The 26889-nt window shown below is 31.3% G+C and overlaps 3 protein-coding genes and 1 long non-coding RNA gene across 8 annotated transcripts; 2 read left to right on the forward strand and 2 right to left on the reverse strand.

Moving 5' to 3' along the window:
* The first annotated feature begins 4291 nt into the window (after positions 1 to 4291).
* LOC105796762 (uncharacterized) lies at positions 4292 to 14998 on the forward strand. Of its 3 annotated transcripts, XM_012626561.2 has the most exons (25): positions 4292 to 4438; positions 4672 to 4856; positions 7917 to 8134; positions 8227 to 8332; positions 8454 to 8555; positions 8752 to 8811; positions 8944 to 9022; positions 9416 to 9563; positions 9746 to 9869; positions 10231 to 10411; positions 10727 to 10755; positions 10943 to 11091; positions 11606 to 11708; positions 12002 to 12097; positions 12177 to 12232; positions 12321 to 12444; positions 12595 to 12657; positions 12744 to 12803; positions 12878 to 13039; positions 13269 to 13342; positions 13420 to 13513; positions 13773 to 13909; positions 14028 to 14108; positions 14314 to 14419; positions 14737 to 14998. In XM_012626561.2, the coding sequence occupies exons 2-25, from the start codon at positions 4683 to 4685 to the stop codon at positions 14806 to 14808; spliced, it is 2598 nt and encodes an 865-aa protein (XP_012482015.1). In that variant the 5' UTR covers positions 4292 to 4438; positions 4672 to 4682; the 3' UTR covers positions 14809 to 14998. The 3 variants fall into 3 exon arrangements, with proteins under 3 accessions (XP_012482015.1, XP_012482017.1, XP_052483993.1); XM_012626563.2 differs by lacking the exons at positions 4292 to 4438; positions 4672 to 4856; positions 7917 to 8134 and having other exon boundaries at positions 8446 to 8555; XM_052628033.1 differs by lacking the exons at positions 4292 to 4438; positions 4672 to 4856; positions 7917 to 8134; ... (3 more) ...; positions 8944 to 9022; positions 9416 to 9563 and having other exon boundaries at positions 9747 to 9869; positions 10209 to 10411.
* A 260-nt stretch (positions 14999 to 15258) lies between these two features.
* On the reverse strand, positions 15259 to 18832 carry LOC105796763 (heterogeneous nuclear ribonucleoprotein 1). Of its 3 annotated transcripts, XR_001134523.2 has the most exons (4): positions 18424 to 18832; positions 16686 to 17976; positions 15949 to 16232; positions 15259 to 15512 (listed from the first exon to the last, which is right to left on the reverse strand). XR_001134523.2 is itself a non-coding variant. In XM_012626564.2 (2 exons), the coding sequence occupies exons 1-2, from the start codon at positions 18643 to 18645 to the stop codon at positions 16822 to 16824; spliced, it is 1377 nt and encodes a 458-aa protein (XP_012482018.1). In that variant the 5' UTR covers positions 18646 to 18832; the 3' UTR covers positions 16476 to 16821. The 3 variants fall into 3 exon arrangements, 1 of the variants encoding a protein (XP_012482018.1); XR_001134522.2 differs by lacking the exon at positions 15259 to 15512 and having other exon boundaries at positions 15607 to 16232; XM_012626564.2 differs by lacking the exons at positions 15259 to 15512; positions 15949 to 16232 and having other exon boundaries at positions 16476 to 17976.
* Positions 18833 to 20627: 1795 nt separating this feature from the next.
* On the forward strand, positions 20628 to 21709 carry LOC128039735 (uncharacterized). Its single transcript, XR_008194216.1, has 3 exons — positions 20628 to 20751; positions 20835 to 20889; positions 21024 to 21709. It is a non-coding gene; the product is annotated as an uncharacterized LOC128039735 (long non-coding RNA).
* Positions 21710 to 21815: 106 nt separating this feature from the next.
* On the reverse strand, positions 21816 to 24192 carry LOC105796765 (uncharacterized). Its single transcript, XM_012626565.2, has 2 exons — positions 23490 to 24192; positions 21816 to 22343 (listed from the first exon to the last, which is right to left on the reverse strand). Exons 1-2 carry the CDS (start codon positions 23726 to 23728, stop codon positions 22283 to 22285), a joined length of 300 nt encoding a protein of 99 aa, XP_012482019.1. The 5' UTR covers positions 23729 to 24192; the 3' UTR covers positions 21816 to 22282.
* Positions 24193 to 26889: the final 2697 nt, after the last annotated feature.

The following is a 26889-nucleotide window of genomic DNA, read 5'->3' on the forward strand; positions in this document are numbered from 1 at the left end:
TAGGCCTAAAATCGTTTTCAAGGTGAACCGATCACACCGTAATAAAAGATTGGTGGCGACTCCAATTTTTATTTTTAAAAAGTCGACCCCGTTTTTTAAAAATATATATATAAAATTGGTTTCGACATATACGATTAAAGATATTTAGCTATTTTAATTTTTTTAAATATCTAATTTATATGTGATGCAATGGTAGCATATAAAAAAATTTGATATTTTTTATGTTTGTTTTACGATTTATGTTCGGGCTATTCTACTCAACAAGATCATCTCCAAGATTTAAACCTCATTCTCCTCTCGAGAGTACAACGTACCTTAGCACTGCATCTGACTCTTGTTTGTTATGGCAGCATATAAATTAATACAATATTAATGAACCATTAGTGGTCATATGTTAAAAATTGTAATAATTATATTTACCTTTTAATCATTTTTAAAATTATTCATTAATTTATTAATAGGGTAAACTATACTAGTAATCACTCAATTATCAATAAATTTCTCTTTTGGTCACCTGACTATTTAATTTTGTCTTTTTTTGTCACCAGTAGAATAATGGTGGCAGCTTTTAAAATTGACATAATAATAATTTTAACCCTCAATATTTATAAATTATTTCAATTTAGTCTTGATTTTAAAAAATTTAACCCTTAACATTTATACATTATATAATTTAATTTTTTTTTTCAGGTTTGCTTTATTTATAACCTAAAGGATTAATTTTAATGGAATGAAAAAAGAAAATTTGAAAACATATTTTCAGTCAAAAAAGAGCGATGAGCAAGTGAACCACGTAGAGACCAAAACAGCTGCATATAAGCACGAAGAAGCTGTGGACTCCAACACTTTGCCCCATGCCCATCATTTTCCATGTTTCAAACAATATATGAGTCGGGTCAGGTTGATTTGATTTGATTTTTTTTTAGAAAAATTAAGTTCGGGTTTTGTCCAATTCACTTTAGTTTAAATTTTGGATAATATTATAAATTAAAATTACTTTTATATTAATATTTCAAATAATTTTATTATTAAATATATATAAAAATAGTTAATTAATAAAAATTATGGTTGGCCCAATCTAGGAGCTCAATTCGGATGGATATTTTAAATAATTTTATAATTAAATTTAAATATATCTAATAACTATAATTAATATTTTCATTAAGATCAATTTAAAAATAAAAATACATTTACTGGTTTTTCAATCTTCAAATGCATCGTTTGGACCATTCTTTAAGTTGTCCATGTTTTCCACACGCATGCTATGACTATTCTATTAATATATAATTTTCTTTTCGAATGTTTGAAAAAATTATAAATTGTATTTAAATAATAGGAGTTTAAATTATATTATCATTTTTTGTCAATAAAAAATTGTCCTTTTACTCAATTTAGGAGGATATACATAAATAAAATGAATGATTTTAAATCCGATTACTTCATATATTTTTAAAAATAAAAATTGAATGAGTTTTGAATTTAAATATGATCTTTCTATAATCGAAAAAAAAACAAATTCATGAGTTTGAATATTCAAATAAAAACATTTAGATGGTCCCATTTTGTCTTTTACCAATACATATGGTGAAACATCTTAAAAGAAAATGGAAAGCAATTATTTATCATACAGCTAAATAAGTACTGACTTTCTTAAAATGTGGATTTTAAAGGAAATAATTATTAAATTAATTTTTTCGAAAAATTACAAGACTAGGTAAAAATAACGAAAATTTGCAGAAAAACGCTTCCAACAGCATTTTCCTTCTTGTCCTTTTTTAAGGTTAGAATTTTGTTTTTTAAAGTAGGTTTTGTGAAAGTTAGGGTTTAGGGTTTTATAAAGTTTTTTTATATTTTTAATATTTTTATATATTTTTTATAATTTTTTGGGATGTAAAGTTAATAATTATTTAATTCAATATTTAGAACATCGTATTTACATGCGCTCTAAGCCTCATTCACACACAGATGCAAGACAAGCACCTTAGAAATGAGCTTACACAGAACTGCACATAAGCTGATAGGATGAAACTGATGCATACGGGTGGGATTACTAACTTTTGGAAGGAGCACTAAGTTCGTATGATTGATATCAGCAAGGGATAAACCGACATTCAAGCAGGCCAAACAAAACTGAGTAACACCAAATCCAACGATGTGCCAGTATTGCTGATAGAACAGAACAGGAAATCCGTCAGGCCCCGAAGCTTTCGTGGGCCGTATTGAATTTAATATTTACCATTTGAGTCAATATTGAAATTCTAAAATTCGAAAAGTATAAAGATTAAAATTGACTAAATTATAGTATAATAAAGTAATTAATGGGTTAGGTTATCTGATCAAACTCGAAAACCCACTCAAAATTTAGAGGATTTTAACAAAAATATTATACCTAAAAAATAATGTTGGACAAAAAAGGCTGGTTTAAAATGTGTCGAGCTTGACTTCAATATTCAAAGCCCAATCCTAATCTAACCTAACCTATTTTTAAATTTATAGTATTCCATTATTTATTTAGTTTATATATTATATTATTTATATCATATGAAAAATTAAACATATAATATTATAATGTAAATATTAAAAATATAATAAGTTATTTAGGTTTAGTGGTGAAAAAATATTTAATGTTTAGAAATTTAATAAAAGAATAAGGGTAAACTACATCTAAGGTCACTAAACTAAAAATAAGTTTATATTTTGGTCACTCAACTTTAAATTATTACAAAATGGTCATTAAACTGTTCGAAAGTTTTCATTTAAGTTATTGAGTTGTTAAAACTATTATTGTATAGCCTTCTCTGTTTGCATCATATACACTAATAGACAGCTCTCATTCCCTTTCTCTTCTACAGTTCAGTGTTTTTTTTTTGCATGAAATAATTTTAAACATCATAAATCTGCAAACCCAATTCCAAACAGCTTTCTTCTCCGATCTCTAATACTAGTCGTCAGATCAACTTGGATCAAAAATATATTCTTCTACTCATCAATGTGTATTAATCCATCATATTGATCGTTAAATCGTCACTTGAAGCTCGCTAGTTGAACTAAACAAAACTTAATAACCTAATAATTTAAATAAAAACTTTTGAATAATTCAATAACCATATTTTAACTTTTTTTAAGTTGAGTGATCAAAACATAAGCTTACTAACAGTTAAGTGACTTTAGGTCTAGTTTACCCAAAGAATAAATATATAATGTTTGTAAAAAAATAATAATCAATAATAAAAATAATTACGTCTTAAAAAATATGTTGGAGCCTAAATGAGCTTGAGTTAATTATTTACAACTATGGGTATGTTTGGACAAAAGTATAGTGTCTCGAGCCAAATTAAGCTTGACCAACTATGTATAATATTGATATCATGCATGATACTAATTCAAACCCAACTTGAGCCACGAGTACAATTACTAAATCTATAACTTACGCATAGCATCTTTAAGAGATTTTAAGAGTTTTGACTAAACTAGAATTTGTTGGCTTCAATTGTGTTGAGAGAAGAATGGGTTCAGTTAGAAGTGTTCATAGGTCAGGTTCGAGTCGGGCCTAAGTATGATATTAATATACTTTATGTTTACTCAAGCTTGGCCCAGCTCGAAATATATATAGGATTAAAGTTTTGCTCAAACCCATCCATATTTGTAAAAAAACTAATTCAAGCCCATTTTAGGTTTGTACGTATTATTTTTTAAAATTTTAAAAATATTTATATTATATTATTTTAATATTTAAAAATTTTATACATTTTTTATTTATTGAAAATTTTTATATAATTATTTTAGCTTTTTTTTTAATGTTTACATTAAAGTAATATTATATATTTAGTATATGTTTAATTTTTTAATGTATTTTAAATAACAAAATATAAAGTATTATAAACTTAAAAACGAATCAGACCGGGTTAGGCTCGGGTCTTAAATGTTTAAGCTTAAGTCTGACTCATATTTTAAAGTGGCTAAATTTTTTTATCTAAATTTTCTTAAATTTCAAACAAAGCTTTGGATCTAAACGAATAGTGCGCCATTAATTAGTTAATTGGGGCAGAATTTTTGTGTCTTGTAAATCTAAACGTTGTTTCCATTTCATTTTGTTTTTTAATGCGGCTGTTTGGTAATAAATAAAGTCCAGCCGTTTTTCTTTAAAATATTAAATCCAACTCTAATTCTTGTTAGAGTATTAAATACTGAAGGAATGATAGAGACTGGAGGAGGGGTACCAAATTGAATAATAGAGAAACAATAAAGGAGCTAAGTACCAAAGCACACCGCATTTCTAGATAGCCTTGTTTTTTTTTTTTTTTTAATGTATATATAAATATGACTTATCTGCTCTGCTATAATTGAGAGCCTTTTAGAATCAGAGGATAAAACAGTGGCCTCCCTATCTCCATTCACTATTTTCTTCTCTCTTCCTCTTCTTTCGAACCATTTTCAGGTCAGTATTTCTTTTTTGCATTATCTCCATTTCTTATTCAGTTTCAGTTCAAAATTCACTCCCAACATTTTCTGAAAAATAGCTGCTTCATGTCGCATGGCTTCTTTTTTTTTTTTTAGAAAAAGGGCTAGTTTCTTTTATGACCAAAAGGTCTGAAAATGACAGCATTATCTGAAACTCTCACCTTCAAAAGAGTTCATAAATTCAGGGTTTTGTTTTTTTTTTGGGTGTAGTGAAATAAAGGATGAAAATAGCAGTGGTAGGAGGAGGGATAAGTGGGGTGGTATCAGCCTATACTTTAGCCAAAGCCGGTGCAAATGTAGTGCTTTACGAGAAAGAAGAGTATTTGGGAGGCCATTCCAAGACCGTTCACTTCGATGGTGTTGATTTAGACCTTGGTTTCATGGTTTTTAATCGCGTAAGTTTTTTACCATCTCTTTTTCATTTTCTTTACCGACGCTTTTAGTCGTTTTCGTCGCTAAAGCTTTTACTTGGTATTGCTGGAGAGGAGATAAAACTGGAATTATAGGAATTTGGAAGACTACAAATCTACAAAAATCAAAATAAAAAAATAATTTTTGAATAAAATGGAATTTTTTAAAAATAATTTTCTCTCTTCTTTTATATATTTATACCATTTTCATATTATAATTATTTTTAATGAGCTGGAAAATAATGGTAGTTCTTGTGTGCTTGAAAATCAGACACGTAAAACCCTAGTTTTCACGTGTTTTCAAAACCCTCTATATTTTCTTTCCTTGAACCTAAACAATTTTCCACAGCATTAGAATAGTTTAATTATTTCCTTTTCTAATACATTAATTAATAATAAATATATTAAAAATAATTAGAAAATGTAAACTGATCCAAGGCCATGGACAAGGGGTGGTTCCTGCCTTTTTCTTTGTCTTTTTATTTGGTAGTTTGTTAATAAATTTATAGATTAATTATTGTCTCAAATTAACCCTTTTTTTATGAGAAGTAGACAGAAAAATAGTAATTAAATTTAGTACTTTTAGGGTTTAGGGATTACAATCTTAATTTTTAAAAGATTAATTGATCAAATTTAAAATAAATAAAAAATTTATTACCAAATTAAAGAGAAAGTATTGAAAGATCAAACACTTATATTAGGAGTGTGGAAAAATAAAAAGTTTTGACAACAAAATAACAGGTGTTGAAAGAAAATAAGCAAAAATTCATTTATTTTAAATGAAACAATTTATGTTATAAAATAATTATTTTTCAAAGATTTTAATACAACCTTTTCAATTTTTTTGCAAAATGAATTTTTTATGAGAGGATGAATACACCAATTATATATTTTAAAAATATAAGTTTTTTTTGTGGGACTGCATGTGTCTTCACCACTTGTTGAAATGTAATTATTTCTTTTTTGGTCACCTTATTATCTTTAATATTTTGGTGTTTTTATTTTTGTGTTAGTTAACTGATGACTAAAATAGGGGATATTTACTAAAATATTATAATAAAAATAAAAAATTACCAAAATGTTATAACTTTTTTTTTATTTACCAAAATATTATTTTTTTTTTGATTATTTACTAAAATATACCAAAAAAAAAGTCTGCAAAAAGCTGACACCAGCCTGATCAGGCCAATCACATTGGCGGCACCAAAGGTGCCAAAGAGATTGGTGGTGCCAAATGACTAAAATTGGGCTAATTGCCTTCTAAGCCCTCCTTATTTATTATTTTCTTTTTATTCCCCTTCAACTCATTTTTTTATTTAATAACTCTATTTTAATTTAATAAACTATTAAGTAATACTTCATTTTTTAAATTAAAATAGAGTTATTAAAACTTGACATGCAAATTTACCATTTTGAATTTTGAAAGTGAATTGTCTTTGCATGCACTAAAATTGAAATGTGAATAATTGCCTTCTAAGCCCTCTTTAGAATTCTAATTAAGTAATAACTCTATTTTAATTTAATAAACTATTCTCATTTAATAACTCTATTTTAATTTAAATGAGAATAGTTTATTAAATTAAAATAGAGTTATTAAATAAAAAAATGAGTTGAAGGGGAATAAAAAGAAATTAATAAATAAGGAGGGCTTAGAAGGCAATTAGCCCAATTTCAATTTTAGTGAGCCAGCAGCAGCAATTCACTTTCAAAATTCAAAATGGTAAATTTGTATGTGAAGTCCTTAAAACTGCAAATGGCCACTTAATTAGAATTCTCTCATTTAATAACTCTATTTTAATTTAAAAAAACTAAGTATTACTTAATAGTTTATTAAATTAAAATAGAGTTATTAAATGAGAATATTTTATTAAATTAAAATAGAGTTATTAAATAAAAAATGTGTTGAAGGGGAATAAAAAGAAAATAATAAATAAAGAGGGCTTAAAAGACAATTAGCCCAATTTTAGTCATTTGGCACCATTGGTGCCACCAATATCTTTGGCACCTTTGGTGCCGCCAATGTGATTGGTCTGATCAGGCTGGTGTCAGCTTTTTGCAAGCTTTTACAGGTATTTTTTTTTTTGATATATTTTCGTAAATAATAACAAAAAGTTATAATATTTTTGTTAATTTTTATTTTTGTTATAATATTTTAGTAAAAAACCCCTAAAACAGACAATATTGAGTAATTGCAATGAAAAAAAAGCACATTTGAAGGACCTCTTATTGTGGTCTAGGGAATGTTTTTTTAATAAATTAAAATTAAGTTGATGTGACTCTAGCCTAAATAAATATTTAAATATAAATATTTATAGACGATGGATTAGGACACACTCATTTTTTTTGGTGACATATTTAAAAAAAAATAGATTTGTTTATAATTTAGTATTTAAAATATTAGGAAAAACAATAATATCGTCTTAAAAGGAATGGTTGAGGTTTTTCTACTTTAAGGTTTAAAGCTTAAATCTTATTATTGTCATTTTAGGTTGTATCCAATTGGTGTTAAGTTGATTTGTGATATCAATTTAATAAAATATATATAATTATCAAGAAAATTTCAAAAATAATTTTTTTATATTTATGATTATTTTATAAAATAATATAATTATATTCCATACTTAATTTGTATTCATATACTAAACGATATTATAATATAAATTTAATACTTATAAAGTTCTGTATTAAAATCTAAAATTTAACTTTTCAATACATAATTATTTTCAGTAAATTTTATTTCAAATATTCATGAAAAAAAGAGTAAATAATGAATCCAGTATTTTCACGAGGAACATTTTATAATTTTTGAAATTGTGTAATCAAAATGTACTAATAATTTAGTGACAATGAGTATAGTTTACCCAAAAGAAAATACAAGTTGAACATTAGTGCTACTATTTCAAGGAGTAGATGTTGAAACTTTCATGCAGGAATTGTAATTGAAAGTTTCTTCATTGATAAACATAATGTTTGATAAATTTATTAGTGGGGATATCTCTGAAATGTGTGTGCGCGCTTTAATGTGATGACATTACTTTATGGCAGGTTACATATCCAAATATGATGGAGTTGTTTGAGAGCCTTGGGATTGATATGGAACCATCTGATATGTCACTCTCAGTGAGCCTTAATGAAGGCAAAGGCTGTGAATGGGGCAGCCGTAATGGCCTTTCAGCCTTGTTTGCCCAAAAATCCAACCTCTTCAATCCTTACTTTTGGCAAATGCTTAGAGAAATTCTCAAATTCAAGAATGATGTTATTAGGTGAGCAATGATAAAAAGTCTTTATGATACTCCAAGATGAATTGTAAGTGTTGGATATGAAAATATGTCGTCTTTCATTTCTGATTTTGCAGTTATCTTGAATTGCTCGAAAACAACCCGGATATTGACCGTAATGAAACATTGGGACAGTTCATAAAATCAAAGGGTTACTCTGAATTATTTCAGAAGGCTTATCTGGTGAGATATATCATAGACCTCTCTACATTTTCTGATATGCTTTTTCTCGTATCAAAGTCGACATGTTTGACGAAATGTCTCATTAGTAGCCAATAGCAATGACAATGTTGTAGTTTTTTAGGTGCCTGTATGTGGTTCAATATGGTCATGCCCTACAGAAAGAGTTATGGATTTTTCAGCTTTCTCTATTCTTTCATTTTGCCGCAATCATCATCTACTTCAGGTACATTCTCTTACAAATGAAAGTATTATATAAAGTATTTGGTAAGAATCACTCGTGGACTATGTTACTCGGACTCGGGTGAGTTTTAGACATGAATTTGTATGGAAAATGAAAGTCTGGCTAACTTAGGTCATGGCCAGTATGAGCTTTCTATGTTAGTTTTGATTTGATAATATTACTTTGCTTGTCTTTATAGATCTTTGGACGACCACAGTGGATGACCGTTCGATGGCGTTCACATCGTTACGTCAATAAGGTACCAGTTCTCATTATAATTTCCTCTTCTTAGGTTGCACCGTTTTGTATCCAAATTCATTGTTACATGCAAATAGATGTAAGCTCCAGGCATTTTATTTTTGCTGTTGGGTTATTGACAAAATGTAATCAGGTTAGAGAAGAGCTGGAGAGTAGAGGTTGTCAAATAAGAACTGGTTGCGAGGTGCATTCTGTTTTGAGTGATGCTGAAGGTTAGTATCTAAATTCAAAGTTTCGTTCGAGTATTTTGCTCCGACATGATTAAGATTTTTATACAACAAAGCTGGATTCAAAAGTTCTCAACATTTTATAACTAATGTGCTTGTGAAATGATCATCGCAGCATGGTTTCCACTTTCAACTTGTTTTCTCAGAAGCTTCTACTTGCTTCATTCTTACATTCTCATTCTCTAAGATGATCCATAACATGTTTAAACGAAGCCTTTTATGATGATTAAGAGTAACTTGGCTTCTGTTTTGCATTATCTGAATAAAACTATTTCTTAAAACTGAAGAAATATGACAGATATGGCATTTATATTTAGACTTTTTCTCATGTCAGAAGCATTTTGTGGTTCCACTGGTAATTCTAAAGGTTTATTACAGGTTGCACTGTATTATGTGGAGATGACTCTCACGAGTTATATCAAGGTTGCATAATGGCTGTTCATGCACCAGATGCTTTGAGATTGTTAGGGAATCAAGCAACATATGATGAATCAACAGTGCTTGGTGCTTTCCAATATGTCTATAGGTACCATTATTGAATACATTATATAACTGAAACTGATATTTTATGCAATCCCTGAGATATTTCCATTTATCTCAAATACCATGAAGAGATCTTTACTTCCATTGAAGGCTTCGAGAACCATAAAAAAAGGATTTTGATCATTCAGTTTTGCACATTCATTTGTGATTCTCTTTATCTGGCAGTGATATTTATCTTCATCGTGACAAAAATTTAATGCCCAAAAACCCAGCAGCATGGAGTGCATGGAATTTTCTTGGAAGTACAGACAAGAATGTATCTTTGACATACTGGCTTAATGTGCTTCAGGTAGCTATTATGTTCTCTTTGCTTAAATACACACTCTTGAGTCCAAAACCTACTTGTGAAAAGGAATATGTTATGTTGATTAGTCCTTTTGGTACTCATAGTTCAAAATGTGATTGCTTATATTATACTAGGACAGTATATGATCATGAGGACTGTTTTAGAGCTTCCACCAACTACTGGTGATGTTAAGATATGGAGTGGGAATGCCTCTTGAAATTGGTTTCTAAAGTTATAACACTATTAACTTGGAAGATGACAATCAGAAATTATATTTTTCTAAAAAGGTAAGGTAACCCAAAATTACTATGAGAAAATTGATCTTATCACTAATGTTATTAGACTGCAATGTATGAATTTGCAGAATCTAGGAGAAACAAGCCTACCCTTTTTGGTCACTCTCAATCCAGATTATACACCAAAACACACCTTGCTTAAGTGGAGAACAGGCCATCCAGTACCATCTGTTGCTGCAACAAAAGCTTCTCTTGAGCTTGATCGGATTCAAGGGAAGAGAGGAATTTGGTTTTGTGGAGCATACCTGGGTGAGCAGATTCTGTTATAAAAGACCCTCTGCAGACTGTCTTTGTTTTGTTGGTCACATTTTATTTTTCAAAATTCCTTTCCATAAGTTATTTATGCAGAGTATACATCTGACCTACAGTAAATATGAACATGGATATATATATCTTCCTCTAAGGCTCACATTGTGCCTAAATTTTCCTTGTTAGCCAGTTAGTAGTGTTTTAATTTGCTGATGTCTGACATCTGAAAACTAAAAATACTTGCGATAATTTGGCTCAAAACTAGGAAACTTCACTTTCAAATAATTCATCATAGTAACTCAACTTTCTTTTCAGGCTATGGCTTCCATGAAGATGGATTAAAGGTAGTGATTTCTTTTAATCATAAATTATTTCTTACCTTACCATGTTCTCAAACTAGTGCATATTGATCTCCCATATGACTAAAGGATGTCTCCCTAATATATATACTTCACCAAGGTTTTTACTCTTTTTTTCAAAAGGATGTATTTATTATATGGCAGTTCACAAGTGAGGTTCACTTCTTTCCAGGCTGGGATGATTGCTGCAAACGGTCTGCTGGGAAAAAGTTGTAATATTCTGAGCAATCCAAAGCATATGGTGCCCTCTCTGATGGAAACAGGGGCACGTCTTTTTGTTACTAGATTCCTCAGTCATTTTATATCAACCGGCTGTGTGATGTGAGTTCCTCCAATGTCCTACTTTGCTGCTGGTTGTTGTCTGTCCTAATGTGTGCACACTTGTCAAATTATAAGATCATTATGTGCTTTGATTGCCAATGCAGGGTTTCAACTTTAGGTTTAAGATCAGTATGCTTCATCTATTGTCCAAATCATTTTTGTTCTTCACTTAAGAACCATAGGCAACTATTAGCTACTAATACTGTCAATTGTTTCACCTAAAGCCGGACCATCCTGATTTAGACTAAGTATCCAACACTCACCTCAAGACCAAGTAGCAAACCCTATTTTTGAAGCATTTATCATGTCATTTTCATGACAATGTGCATGGTTTGAACAGGCCAACTCGTTCAAACCTCTTCATTCGATATGAACCAGCTATCTATGTTTAGACTTCTGTTTTGGATAAAGGATTCTTGGACTTCTGAAATGCTATTTATGCCCTTGATTCAACCATGAGCATCATATTTTTCTAATTTTAATAATTAATAACTTTTACTTTTTCCATTAACAGTTTATTGGAAGAAGGTGGCACTATGTTTACCTTTGAAGGAACTAGCAATAAGTGTTCTCTAAAAACTGTAATTAAAGTTCACAGTCCACATTTTTATTGGAAGGTAAATGCATTTGAAATCAATCGTTCAATGAAGATACCATATGATTATCTTATGTTCTGACTTTTTACTTTGTCCTACACTCATGTCAGATACATATTTCCATATGTGTAAGAGCATGATTCTCCAAAAATAGGAGAAAATATATTGTATCCAACACTCACCTTGAATCTCAATAATGTAGATGATTATACATTATTATGTCAAACTATGTACAATGTATCGAACTTATGGATATGATTTTCTTTATGCATGATATTGCAGCAACTAATGAGCACTAAGAATTGCTTTTTCAGGTTATGACAGAGGCAGATTTAGGCCTTGCGGATTCATATATCAATGGGGATTTTTCTTTTGTTGATAAAAAAGATGGTCTGCTGAACCTTGTAATGGTAAGAAAATGACACAATCGTAACAACATGTTATAACTACCGGTATCTGCGTTCATCAGATTTGCCTTGTTACCTGCAGATTCTTATTGCCAACAGAGATTTGATTTCTTCCAACTCAAAACTTAGTAAGAAAAGGTGTACTCTTAATTATAAACCCAAGATGATAAGCATATTCTTCACCTAAATCCCAGTTGAGATAGTATATCTAACCCTTTATGTTTAGGGGTTGGTGGACACCATTGTTGTTTACAGCTGGTTTAACATCAGCAAAGTATTTCTTCAAGCATGTCTTAAGACAAAATACTCTTACACAAGCACGTAGGAACATTTCTCGCCATTACGACCTGGTACGAGGCCTTGACCTGTAAATTCTTTGTTGTTTATCCAAGTATGCTGAAGTATCTTATGCTCGATGTGTGTGTGTATATATGATTATTTGCAGCTTATTAAGATTTTAAGACATACATAATGCTTATAATCATTCTTTGTATTCTTAGAGTAATGACCTTTTTGCACTCTTCTTGGATGAGACAATGACATACTCTTGTGCAGTATTTAAGGTTAGACTCACTGTCAAAACTTGGCACTTATGTGATGATACTATTAAATAAGATTGTTGGTAATTTGATTTTTGTTTGTTTTACAGACAGAAGATGAGGATTTGAAAGATGCACAACACAGAAAGATCTCTCTTTTGATTGAAAAAGTAAGTCCTTACAGTAATAATATTTTCTGTTCATGCTATAATCTTTTATCGAATTTTCAATCTCAATTTTCCAGGCAAGAATTGATAGCAAGCATGAAATTCTTGAGATTGGATGTGGTTGGGGAAGCTTAGCTATTGAGGTTGTCAAACGAACTGGATGCAAATATACCGGCATTACTTTATCCGAAGAGCAACTCAAACTTGCAGAAAAAAGAGTGAAGGAAGCTGGACTTCAGGTACCAATATGATAATCTGCAACATATTGACAAAAAATATAAGCTGCTAATTATCGGCCAAATTGAAGTCATGATATGTTTTTAATTTAGCAAATAGACTTTAGTAGTAATTTTGTAAGTATCAGCTTTAGCACCAGTTCGTGTTTGTCAATGGCTCTGGCCATTGCATCTGATTGACTTTCAGGGGTTCATAGCCATTGCTATCTCTGTATTTTAACTTTATTGTCAGGAAAATATAAGATTTCAACTCTGTGACTATCGACAACTACCTAGCACCTACAAGTATGACAGAATTATATCGTGGTAAGTTCTTTAAGCCACCAATTTCACCCCCATTACATACCAAAACAAAGATCATAATACTATATGGCCATTTCCAGTGAGATGATAGAAGCTGTTGGCCATGAATACATGGAGGACTTCTTCGGTTGCTGTGAATCAGTGTTAGCAGATGATGGACTTCTTGTTTTACAGGTAACTGCAGTTTGAGAACATTTCCAGTATTTAGCCAAGATCATGAAAATTACTAGCTATGTTGCTCGGACTCTTCATTTTTTTGGAAGTGTCTGTATTCAACATTCATGATACGGATATATGATGCGCCGAGGACATTAAAAAAACTTAGAAAAAATCTGACACATAATTGCATCTGACACTATACCCGACATCAAGTAACATAGATTACCAGTACATTTGTTTTGACTACTATTTGGGGTGGTTCATGTTACTGCAGTTCATATCAATACCAGAGGAACGGTACAATGAATACAGGCGAAGCTCGGATTTCATCAAGGAATACATCTTCCCTGGTGGATGCTTACCTTCTCTGGCTAGGATAACAACAGCCATGAATGCTGCGTCCAAACTCTGGTATAATGCAATTTCCCCCCTTGTAAACTTTTATGTACATAACCATGCATTTTGTTTTGGTTTCTGTTATACACATATTTGGTCATGGAGAAAAGTGAAGGAAGTTGTGTAATTGTAGTGTGGAGCATGTGGAAAACATCGGACTTCATTACTACCAAACGCTTAGATATTGGAGAAAGAATTTTTTGGAGAAACAGAGGTATGCCATTCCCAATACATTTGTATGCCATTCCAACTTGCATGAAAATCTTGAAAAAGAAAATTGAACACACTTGTGTTAAAGTACGTGTCAAACACTCGCACACAAGTTCAATCCAAATAATGTAGATAAATAAGACTTTATCTAATAATTTAATAACCTTTTCAATGAAATTTGGAAATTTGATTGTGTTGTGGTTACATAGCAAAATCCATGCCTTGGGATTCAATGACAAGTTCATCCGGACATGGGAATACTATTTTGATTATTGTGCTGCTGGTTTCAAGTCCAATACTCTTGGTAATTACCAGGTGAGTCTCAAGACACATCTATATTGTCCCCATTTTCATTTTTTTCTTTCTAGAATAATATTAACCAACACTTTTTTATTGAAATTGTGAGGTATTATCCGACAAAAATATTAGAATAGTTTTTATAAAAAGATTGTTTGAAAATACTTAAATCGAACACTCGCCCTGAGTCCAGATAACATAAATACATGTTTTTTCTTCCTAGACCTATTTGAATATCTTATGAACTATTTGAGAACCATGCATTTCTTGGAAATATAGACCGTGCTTATGCCATCTAATTATCCATTAAGTGAGCTAATGTTTTTCAAATGTAGGTTGTATTTTCTCGGCCTGGAAATGTAGTTGCACTTGGCAACCCATACAAAGACTTCCCCTCAGCTTCTTAATTATTTATTTTCTCCTTATTTCAATCGTACCATAGCCATGATTTGAGCTTGTTGAAAACTGATGCTACACGCTTGGTTTCTTTCAAATATGGTATTTGAGTGCATATCTATACATTGATGAATGTAATTCTGGCATGCCTCGTAGGAACTTGCCAGCAGGATTATATTTTTACATGGACATTTATTTTAATTCTCTGTTCAAATTTTATTTATTAAATGCCATATATTAAAATAATTATAAAACCTGGATCATTTTATCTCATTAAAATGGAACTTCATTCCCATGTGGATATGCGCCACCAAAACCCAGAATTCCTTTAAAACGGAGAGTACTATACAAGTAAAACATTGAAAGGAAGAGAAGAAAATAGAACCCAGAACAAGAGTACTATACAAGTCTTACTGTTTAAGGGCATTAGCACATGCACTAAACATGCAGGCAGACAACTATTTGATGCAGAAGTGTATTACTCAAAAACAGAGTTCGAGTCAACAGCATATACGATATATCTGAAGTTTTCATTGCCTAACTAGCCTAACTCGATTGATAATGGAGTGACCGAGCTTCTATTTTCTATCTATACATGCAGCCATTCTGTCACCAAGTCATTTCTAGTGATTAGCAACGTTTGAGCCCTTAGTCCCGTTGTCTAGAAGCAGAACACCTAAAATCCTTGATACTAAATGCTTTCAGCACTACAATCCTGAAAAATGAATGCGTTTCATCATCAACCGTATGTATCCAAATCCTTCCGCCGACCAAAACTCAATTCAATTGCCTAGGTTGACACTCAAAAGTCAAAAACTACTAAAAGCCTCCTCTCCCATTTCCACTGTATTATTAGTTTATTACCTAAAATGTACATTAGTGGGGAACAATGAACAATTATGAATAATACAAGGTTACCAACAGAATTTAACCTACTGTTTGTAAATGGAAAGAAAGGCCCCTGCACTAAATGTTTGGCAAAACTCAATTAATTCAGTCCAAAACTAATGGGAACTTTAAAGACATACTTTTCTAGAGCTCTAATAATCAATTATCATACTATAAAATTTACTCCAAAGAATCAAAAGGCACAATCAATAATTATGTAATCTTGATCTGCCAGAAAGCTAACAGCTTTTGAATCAACATACCCCAAGCAGTTTGCATCACTAATCCAACTCCATCTTGAATAAAAACCCCACAGAAACCAGGATGAAGATGAGGAAACCTTTTGACTTCAAAAGCCAAGAATTTGTAGTGTTGGGACAGCACCCGGGTGGGGAAGGGCCCCTCTCATCTCATGTTAATTCAAATTTTCAACTGAGCAAGTCCTCTGCCGAACAAACCCCACACTGAACAAACCCCACCAAAAAGCTCGGGTTCAGCCATGAGTGGACACTTGACTCCACCTTTGAACTCTCGAGCATCTCTCCGCCTGTACAACACAAGGGCAAATACAGGGGGAAAATCATTATGCCATCCTCAAGTGTCAACTACCACTACGTTTATCGCTATCACTACGAGTGATCAACCCAAGTGGCCCATATCTCCACTGCTATCAAAAAAAATCCTTGGTAAATCTCCGTACCCTACTGATCATATCAAATCAAGCATAATTATCTATCATCAAATTTTTCTAGATGATATATATAACAATAAAATGCTCAAAACAGCAAGATAATACAAATTTAAGTTATATAAACTAATATAGCTTAAACACTACCATAGATATGAAGGTATTGGAGCAGCAAGAAAAAAATATAAAGCAAGCCAAATTAAAACTACACTCAGTAGCACAACTGAAGAAAGGCACCTATTACGCCTCAAAACTACTTATTATGACTAGCAAAACAGATACTGCAAACTACAGGGTTTCAAGCAATCCAACCGGTCCCAAGGTGATTTATCATCCAACTTGAACCTCTCCTGTTGCTGCTCGCGTAAGAAACCATCACAATTACAAGAGCAAAGAGAAGGTCATGCGCAGAAGAGTTTGAGATCAAGTTGTCTTTCTTGTGATAGAATCACTGTTGCTGAGCTTGTCGGCCCTGTGCACCGCCATACCCACCACCATAACCACCTTGTCCACCATGAGGACCATTTGCCTGAGCACCCCCATAATTTCCAGAACCTTGGGATGAATCAGACCTCCATGTTGCATTTCCATACCCTGAACTTCCATTTACATCACCATACCCACTTACCATGTAACCACCACCACTCCCTTGTAGATCTTCCCCACCTGCAACAGCATTACTATTTGGAGTACCACCAGAACGACCTCCAGCAGCCCCATAGCCAGCATTCCCATAAGATCCATCATTACCGCCATATCCACCATATCCATAACCTTGACCCCCATACCCAGTAGCTCCAGTGGGAGACTGGCCAGTAGCTGCAGAACCTGGGCCACCACTACCAGCACCAGCACCCCAAGGAGCAGCATTCCCATAACCCATAGCACCATAACCAGATGGAGCTTGAGTGCCCCATGAACTTCTAGGGGCACCAGGAGGCCCACTTGCATAACCAGCATTAGGGTTCCCATAAGCTGCACCTGCAGGAGCACCATAACCAGCACCTGCACCACCATAATTTCCATAACTACCATAGCCAACACCATTATTAGCAGGACCATAACCGTAACCAGGTGCATATCCTGATGAGCCATAAGTTGGAAAGCCAGCTCCAGTACCCTGGGCGCGCATGTAACTACTGGAGTCCATTCGACCATCATAAGAACTTGAATTCCCACCAGAAGAACCATAACCCTGGTAACCTCCAAAACCACTGGCACCACCACTCATAGTACGGCTAGCCCCACCGGGGTTGGCATCTTTAGGAAGGGCCCGCTTCACTTCAACTTGCTTGCCATTCAAATCATGAAAACTCTTGTGCAAAACCCTGTCAACTGCATCTTCAGTGTCGAAGGAGATAAAACCAAACCCCCGAGGCCGCTGAGTATTCTGGTCATACATGATTACTACATCAGTTACATGACCATATGCCTCAAAGTATTGGCGAAACCCGTCTTCAGTTAAGGTCGGAGGCAATCCTCCAACAAAAATCTTCTTGGTCCTGATATTTCCACCACCTCCGGAATTTCTACCCTGATTAAAATTACCAGATCTAGCAGACGTTTGCTGCTCCTCTCTAGATAACGCCCTCTTTGCCTCAACCTGGGAAACAGTTATCTTATAATTGGGAACTATCTTTGCGCCAGGCAACGCCAATAACAATACAGATAAAATACACAAACTCGGATGAAATTAAGCGCGCGCCCGCACACACACACACACATAAGCACAAAAACACCTTAAATTGTAAAATTGGCACGAAAATAATATAGCAGACACTAAGAAACTCCAAGTATCTTCTCATGCGTAGGCAAAAGACAATAAGATAAAACATACAAAATTAACAATGAATAGAACAAAATCGGAGGGGAGGGGGGAAAAACATGGAACCATACAATCATCAACCAGTAAATCAATAAAAAATAACTTATAAACCCCCCAAATTTATTTCCCTCCCTAGAGTTAGTATTAAAAAGGAAAACCCACTGAGATAACAATAAACCTAGAAAATCATTATAATAAATGTAAAAATAAAATTAAAAACCTCACCGTTCTACCATCAATGGTGTGCTTTTCTTGAAGAACGGTATCGAGAACGGACGGATCTGAGAAGACAACGAATCCAAAGCCACGAGGTCTCCCCGTAACCTTATCTCTCATAACAACAGTCTGCAAGATGTCGCCGTACTGACCAAAGTATTCCTTTAGCCTATCCTCACTTGTTTCCCATGATATCCCTCCAATAAACAGCTTCCCCTGATCTGAATCCATTCCCCCCTTCTACTCTTCTCTTCTATTCCTCCAAATCTAACGAAAAACGCTTCCGATTCTAACCTTCCTTTTAGGTTTTAGGGTTTTGGGGGTTTTTTAAGGGACTTGGAGAATGAGGAAGAAATAATTATTTTGGGGGGCCGATTTTGAGAGACAAAATTGCAGCTGCTCTAAAGCCAAAGAATAAAGAAAGGGGAAGGGAAGAGTGAGGGATCGCGTTGTATGCCGGTTGGACGGTGGAGATTTTGGAATATTTCGGGAATGAACGGCTGTGATTTTGTTTAGATCGGACTATTGGATCCGATTGGTCCAGTTTCATTTGGGCTGGGTTTTAATAAGGTTCTCGTTTTCTTTTAACATAAAATTCTTTTGTGGAGAATAATATAATTTTTGACCCCTAAACTTGGCAATTAGTTTCACTTTGGTACTTGTATTTGTACTTTTTTATTCATTTTGGTCCTTGAACATAGAAATTAGATTCATTTTGATCCCTAGACTTGGATTCTGTCAAGATTCGATGATGTGAATAGTGTTATTGGAACAGGACTAGATCAGACGAATTGAGAACCAATCGATATAATGGTCTAAATAAAAGGGTTGAATTGATTGATTTGAAAACTACTTTAAATTGGTAAAATTTGAAAATGAGGACAAAAATGGACTATTGAACAGATTGAACCATTTTTTTATTTTTAATATTTTTACGAATTTTTAATTATTGTTACTATGGCTGTCGAACCAATCGAACTGGTTGAACAAGAATTGGTGGTCTAACTTGTTCAACCACTTGTTTGGTTATTAAAATACTGAATGTGGCACTATGAGATTGTATTACACCATCACTTTTTTTATCAAAAGGAAAGAGCACAGTATGATAGAAAACTATCAACCAACTTGTCACACCATCACTTTAATATTTATAAATTTCCAGGTGATTTTTATATTTTTCGAATTTAAGGATTAAAATGGATCTAGTTGTAAAGTTCAAATGCTAAAGTAGACAAAAAAAAAAGCATAGGTACCGAAGTGAACCTAGTTGCTAGCTCAAGGGCCAACAAATATATTATCCCAAATACTTTATATAAATTTTCATGAATTAATTGCACCAAACATCCTTAAACTAACCACATTTTAAATTGATCCCTAAACTTCAAATCATTCTAATTACATCCCTAAACTATCGAGGTTATATCAATTAGCTCCTTTTATTGCTAAATCGTTAATTTAACTGTTAAACAATAAGTCAAATCTTATGTAACAAGATTTAAAATGAATTTTTTAAAAAAATCAATATTGTAAAATATATGTTTTAAAAATCTTAGTTTTGAGGTTTCAAAACTTTTTACGGAACTTTACCATTCACTATTTTCTTTTCAGTTTAACTTTATTTTTATTTTTACTTTCAAAACTTATACGATAAATTTCTATTTATTTAAATTTAGCTACATAAAATTTAATGTGTCATTTAACGATTTTAATAACGAAAGGACTTAATTGATTTAATAACTATAGTTTGAGAATATAATTAGAATCTTTTAAACTTAAAACTAATTTAAAATGAAAGACATGATTTGGGGATATATGGTACAATTAACGTAATTATCATCATGGATTTTATTTAAAATATAAAAATTTATTTATGTTAAAAAATTAGAAATAATTGTAATGGAATTAAAGAAAATTGAGATTAAAACAATATTTGAAGCAAACAATTTAATGGGTTTAATATTTTTATATGATAGTAGAGGTATGGATGAGATAATATGGTTGGAATTCGTATAGAATTCCACTTCGATTAATATTTTTGTACTCTTTTATCTCAATAAAATGTGAAATTATTATTATTTTAAGTCACTTTTAATTATTTTAGATAGATTAGATATATTGTATAAGTAGAAGTCTCTTTTTATTTTCTGTAATTATCTAATTAAGTAGGGATTATAATCCACCTTCGTATATGTATTGCATATAGGACTCTTCCTCCTCCTCTTCTTCTTCTTCTTCTTAATCATAAGAGAGATTATTGTATTGGTAATGGCTTGTTTTGAAAATCATAAGCAAAATAGACCCGGAAAATCACTCAAACATCCCCTTCCTGCACATTCAGTAAGCCTTTTTTTTTTTTAACCATGACTTCACTGCTTCATTTAATTTTTGCTGATTAATGGGTTTTTTTTTTTTTTTTGCAGAAACTTGATATTCCTTTAAATCATGACATCCCAGAAAATTCCTTTTTCGTTTGAGGTCAGTTACTTAATAGTTCGAAATACTGATGTTTTTGACGCATTAAAGAACTGGATTTCCTTTTTTTTTTATTGAGTGAGGTTTAACTTGAATGTTGAAATCATTGAGCCTATTCCATATGAACATATCAACAGTGTTGAAGAAGAAGGAGAAGAAGAAGGGAGAATTAAATATTTGAAATCATTCCATTCAAAGAAGTTGAAGCAAAAATATCACGAATGCAGACCAAGCTATGGCTTAGTTTATTATAGTAATAATGTCAGTTTATGATTCTTTCATTCATTTTTAGATTGTTTGATGAGGTTTGGTGATTGAATAATGTGGTGAGCTTGAATCATACAGACTATAATACTCGGATTAGGATGATTTTGATAACCATTGGTATATCAGTAGCTCTTTCTTTATATATATGTGTATATATATTATTCGTATATGGACTAATTTGTCCATTTTTTGAGTAAAGAGACCCAAATATAATCTGACTCCTTTGTTCAAGGACCTGCATAATACTTTCTTTGCCTATATATGTTACTTGGACCAGGGCAATTTTGATAGCCTTTGGCTCCATTGGCATATCAGTTGGTCTCTTTGCATATATGCAGAACAGTTATCAATTGAATATTTTAAAGCTCTTCATCAGTTACCGATATCAAAATCGGATCGTAATGGAATTCCGGGGTATGCATCGATCTATCATGCAGCACATTGTGACAAAAATTCTATGCTCTAAACAAAGACAACCAGAATATGCATAGTTCACACACTGCAACAAGAACTTGATGGTATCAGTTCAGAAGTTTCCGGTACTCAGATTCATTTGCAGTTCTAAAGAAACATATTCGTACATGACTCGACTAAACAGTTACCATAATAACAAAGCTCAACAGCTTGATCTATAACTCATAATTTATCAGCAGATGGGGAAATAGCAACAAACAATGTTATTTATGGAGATCTAACATTCAGAAGAACATAAGCTGCAAAGCATTTGACTGTTTCCTTTCAGTATCAAGGAATGCTATCTCTTCTAACATTGTTCGACTCGTATATATCAACATACAAGAAAAAGCAAACAAAAACAGAAACAATCGTAATGATTAATGAATACACATCGTGCAAAGATAAACGGTCATCTTCATCTGCTTCTGTTTCTGAGATAAGGTCCGTGAAATTCTCATCTGTTAATGGTGGAACATGTTATAAACCCCCATGGGGGGCCTCCAATTTGATGCAAAATTACAAGAAGACCGCCTCGGTCAGCTTCTGGATGTTCTGTTCTATCCTTCCAAAAAAGAGTTGAAACCAGTGCTATCTGGTAACAAGATATCAAACTCGAGGTTGAAAATGAAGCCCCATCGATTTTTTTTCCAGCAGAAAAATAAATGCCCGATATCTACATTATTATACATATGCAGGAATCTTTATCCTCGTCGTCTTCAGAATCGCTCACATCACTGCAAGCACGGATAGGACATTAGGAAATGAGAGATACAACAGTGAATCAACCGAAAAAAACACATTATCATCATATTACAAGGCCAAATTGTAATTCACACTAGTAATCCTTTTCTTTTGTAGTTTGACATACATCATGAACGCATAAAACCTAGAGTTACCGAGCAATATATGCAAAAATTGTGTAGGATCGTTCATGCTCAATTAGCAATTCTTCCAGCATAAAACAATACTAATACAAAAGATCCCAAAATAGGCCACCATATCGATCACAAAAACCAAAAAATATACCATGCAATAGAATTCCACTCGAATAACTCGTAATTAAGACACCAAGAACTATTTAAATCGTGTTATTAGAGAAGATAGTCCATTATACTCAAAGCAAAGTTCTTGATGTTCTAAATCAAAGCATCAAGAGAAGATAGTCCATTGGATGCCAACGCATTAAAAGGCATAGATCACAAACTACATAAATAGAACATAAAAACACGAAATCCCCCGGGCAGATATTCACCAGGTTATTGATTCAGATAACCTCTATAGCTAATACGAACGGAACTTTTGAAGAAAGCTGCAAAAGCATGCTGTAATAGAAGGCATTTGGCACAATTAAAATAGTTGAAAACCTTGTCCTAAAACTTTACAATGAGTGACAGCCAAGTCCTCGGATTCATTCGTAGGAATTCAAAACAAGAAACGAGAATTTGATATAAACCAATTATTAAAACAGCAAATTATCCCCAAATCAAACCCTTAAAAGGAACACAATCATACATCTACAGAACATTAAAAAGGGATAAACATTGCATTGCCTTAAGAGTGAAGTTTATATGCAACATAAAGCTGTCAACTTTGCACTCATTTGTTCTATTCTAAGAATTATCATTTAGTTAGACACTGATATGTACACATCAAAAATGGAGGACGGCATAACATGTTTTAAGGACAAAATGGTAAGCAAGTAAAAGCACAGGGGATTTGCAGATACTATCAAGTAATTATGTTCTTTACACTTGATCAAATTCAAACAGAATATGCAAACAAAGAAACCAAACGAAAAGAACCAAAGTTCTCAAAACATCAAACAAAAGTAGTGTCATGTTAGAAGATAAACTCCAAAAAAAACAAAAACCCAATTTTACCTTGGTTCAAATTCCATGACCTCCACAAGTTTATCACCATTTCTATCATTCCATTGGACTTTTCTCCTTGTCTTTTCAGATTTTCTTGACATCCCACCTTTTTTAGGTAGCAACAAAGAATTTGACTCACTGTATTCTTCTCCATCAGTGTGATCTTCAGTTTCTGTGGAATCTATGGAACTTAAAGAGTTCCTTTTATGTCCATTAACCTCCTTCACATCATTAGGGGCAGCATCCATTGACAATTCTACTCAAAAGCTTTGAATCTATTGAATAACTTGGATTTCAAGAAGAAAAAAAAGGGGTCTTTTATAATAAATTATAAAGCCCCTTAAAGATTGAGATTTTTCAAAAAAAAAAAAAACCAAATTACCCAGAAAGCAAAAGGAGATGAATGATCAAACCCTAACCCCCAAAATTTAAAATTTTTATTTTATTCTGGGTGGAAAGTGGAATCCTTCAATTTGATAAAATCCCAAGAAAAAAGTCAACCCATTGTTTTTGACACCATAAAGAAAACCATAAATTGCAAATTCAATTTTCAAGGGGGAAAATAGAAAAACCATGAAACTTGAGAATCTCAAATCAAGCTAAAAAATTCCAATCAGCTTAAGATTTATTTTTCCTGGGAAAGTGATGGGAAAAAAATTTTGAGTTAAAAAAAAAAAAAAAACCAGCTTTTGACCTTTAATGAAATACAGAAATGAAGTAACCAAAACTCTATGAATTGACAAATTTTTTTATCTATGAATATAGAAAAAGAAAATTAAAAATTAAAACAAAAAGAGAAAATCTTGGAATTTGTCTCTAAAATAAAATCAATTAGGTAAAGCATTTTTATTGGGTGAGGTGTCAACGTTGGAGGAGAAATCGATGGAACTTTGATCAAAACGGTAAGATCTTAGCGTGTTTATATCGTGTCTTTTATATATATTAATCCTCAAAAACATGGGATAAATTTATCCATAATTTTAACAATTTTGATCCTTTTTTAATTTCAAATTACGATTTTTATATATAATGATTTTTTGAAAATATATAAAATTAATATAATGATAATTATTTGGTGTAGTTGAAAATTATCAATTATCTTAATTATTTATATTTATTTTTAAATATAATTTAAAATATATGATAAAATCTCAAATTATTTTATAAAATTATAAATTTTATACGAAATAATTATGATTAATATAATGCATTATAAAAGTCAAAGCATTGATTAATGATTTTTTAAATCAAACGGAATCTTTGATTAATAAATTATTCAGTGTTTAAAGTAAACTATGGCACGTGAAAAAAATTTAAAATTTATTAGATGTTTTAACTAAACTTTAATTAAGATGATAAATTTAAATGTTTAAAATTATAATATTTTAGGTTTAAATTTTATTTTTGTAGGATTTTATTAATTTTATATATAATTATTTTGAAATGATTACAATATTTATAATAAAGTGATTTCAAAGGTGGTAAAAAAATCTTAAGAATAAAATAAAGGACCAAATTTTAAACATGTAAAAATTTTAGAGACTTAGAAAAAATCATTAAATCAAGTTTAAATAATAAAATATAAAGTTACTGAAAATTTTATTAAAAGAAATTCTTTTATCAATTTAAGGGACTTGGATTGATTTTTTTAGGAATTTAAGAATTTTGTTAGCTTTGGAGTATTTTGATTTTTGTGAATATTTATATTTGAAATTTATATCCATCAAATATTTAAATAAGATATAAAAGTCTGATTTAAATATATAAAAATTCATAAAATCAATAATGTGAATTTAGATATTTACTGAATTTTGTATTCATTTTGTTTAAAATAATTATTCGAATTGATATATATAAGTCTTCGGTTTTACCATACGTAATTAATGGGTTTTGTCGAGTTATATTTTGGTTCTTCGTACATTTGTGTTTTATGTTAGTATGATCTCAAACATGTATTTACAATTATAATATACTTAAAATTATATTGTATTATATTATATTTGTATTTATAAACTTTAAAAAATATTCTTTCAAAAAAATAACTAACAAGCCAATTTACCAGTCCAACCAATTCCAATAGATTCGTACCAAACCCTCAATCAATTGGTCTATTACCTCTCTCTGAACTAACACCCTAATCGATTCGCAATCCAACCGATTCAATTCAAACAACTATACTTAAAGTAGCGATTAAAGCTTTCGTTTAACACCCAAATGACGTGAATTCAAACTCCATCGTCTCCTTCCCTTATGATAATCAAAATAAATAAATAAATTATAGAAATAAATGTTAAAAAATATATATGAGTAATAAAATATTTATTCCATCCCAAAATTGGTCCATAAATTTGGATAACATTTTTTTTTGCTTTTTTGCAAAAATTCATAGAGTCCACACATATAAATGATAAAAGACAAAAGAGTCCTTGGATATATACTTGATGAGAAATGGACGATGTCTCTACTTTCAAGTGCAAATTGGAAACACAACAAAAAGAGTCCATGTACAATGAATGGATGCTAATACTCTATTTCCTTTGCACTTCTCTGGTTTCAAAAGCAATATCATTCCCAATTATCTACATTAAATAGAATTAAATTAATATAAATATAAAAAAATAAAAAATCCGACAAAACCGATACATAACATAAAAATATAATAAAACTGAAGACTCAAGTATTGTAATTGCTCGTTGTGAAATTTGAATCCGAATATTTAAAGACCCAATGTCACAGCTTTAATTAACAATACCAAAGCCCCACTAGAATAATCAAATTACAATATATAATCGATTTTAAATCAAGATAAATTAGATCAAGTCAATTCAAATTTTAAAATTGTTGAATTATTTTGATTTGTGTCAATTTTTAGTGTGACTCGTTTTTGAGCTATTTGGTTCGAGGCTTTTTTTTTTTTTTGTTAAATCATTTGAGTTCATATAATGTACGGTTCTAATCACTTCAGGTTTGAGTCATTTCTAGTTATTTGTTCAAGTAATTTTAAGTCTTAGGTCAGTTTTGGATAAATTTAAGTTCGAATTATTGACATTTTACAATCAAATTAGGTTAGAACATATCTAAATTTAAATTGATTGGATCATATTTTGAATTCAACTCAAAATGGATTGGTTTTACATTATTATCCACATAAATACTTGTCATGATATTGAATTATACAAAATTTAATATTTTAAAGAATAATTCTACTATTGAATCGTAGGTGTCTAGAACAATGAGAACTTTTATAACGAGAAGCATCAAAACCAAAATGTTTTTACCCCGGTCGAGTAAATCATTCTAAACCATAGATTTATGCATATCATCAAAATAAAATAAATAGCTAACTCTTTTTTTATCATCGAATAAAACAAATCATAGTTTCTCATTGCTTTTGAAAAGTGTTGTGAAA

The sequence above is a fragment of the Gossypium raimondii genome, chromosome 3, assembly GCF_025698545.1.
Source record: "Gossypium raimondii isolate GPD5lz chromosome 3, ASM2569854v1, whole genome shotgun sequence".
Lineage (NCBI taxonomy): Eukaryota > Viridiplantae > Streptophyta > Magnoliopsida > Malvales > Malvaceae > Gossypium > Gossypium raimondii.

What these genes read in the sequence shown, in the direction of transcription:
- LOC105796763 (XM_012626564.2), bottom strand. Translation starts at nt 18,645, where the DNA reads ATGGATTCAGATCAGGGGAAGCTGTTTATTGGAGGGATATCATGGGAA. An exon ending in ACACCATTGATGGTAGAACG is followed by an intron (nt 17,977 to 18,423) that starts GTGAGGTTTTTA and finishes ACTGTTTCCCAG; the next exon opens with GTTGAGGCAAAGAGGGCGTT.
- LOC105796765 (XM_012626565.2), bottom strand. Translation starts at nt 23,728, where the DNA reads ATGGATGCTGCCCCTAATGATGTGAAGGAGGTTAATGGACATAAAAGG. An exon ending in GTCATGGAATTTGAACCAAG is followed by an intron (nt 22,344 to 23,489) that starts GTAAAATTGGGT and finishes CCGTGCTTGCAG; the next exon opens with TGATGTGAGCGATTCTGAAG.
- LOC105796762 (XM_012626561.2), top strand. Translation starts at nt 4,683, where the DNA reads ATGAAAATAGCAGTGGTAGGAGGAGGGATAAGTGGGGTGGTATCAGCC. An exon ending in TTCAAGAATGATGTTATTAG is followed by an intron (nt 8,135 to 8,226) that starts GTGAGCAATGAT and finishes CTGATTTTGCAG; the next exon opens with TTATCTTGAATTGCTCGAAA. An exon ending in TCAAAACTTAGTAAGAAAAG is followed by an intron (nt 12,233 to 12,320) that starts GTGTACTCTTAA and finishes CTTTATGTTTAG; the next exon opens with GGGTTGGTGGACACCATTGT.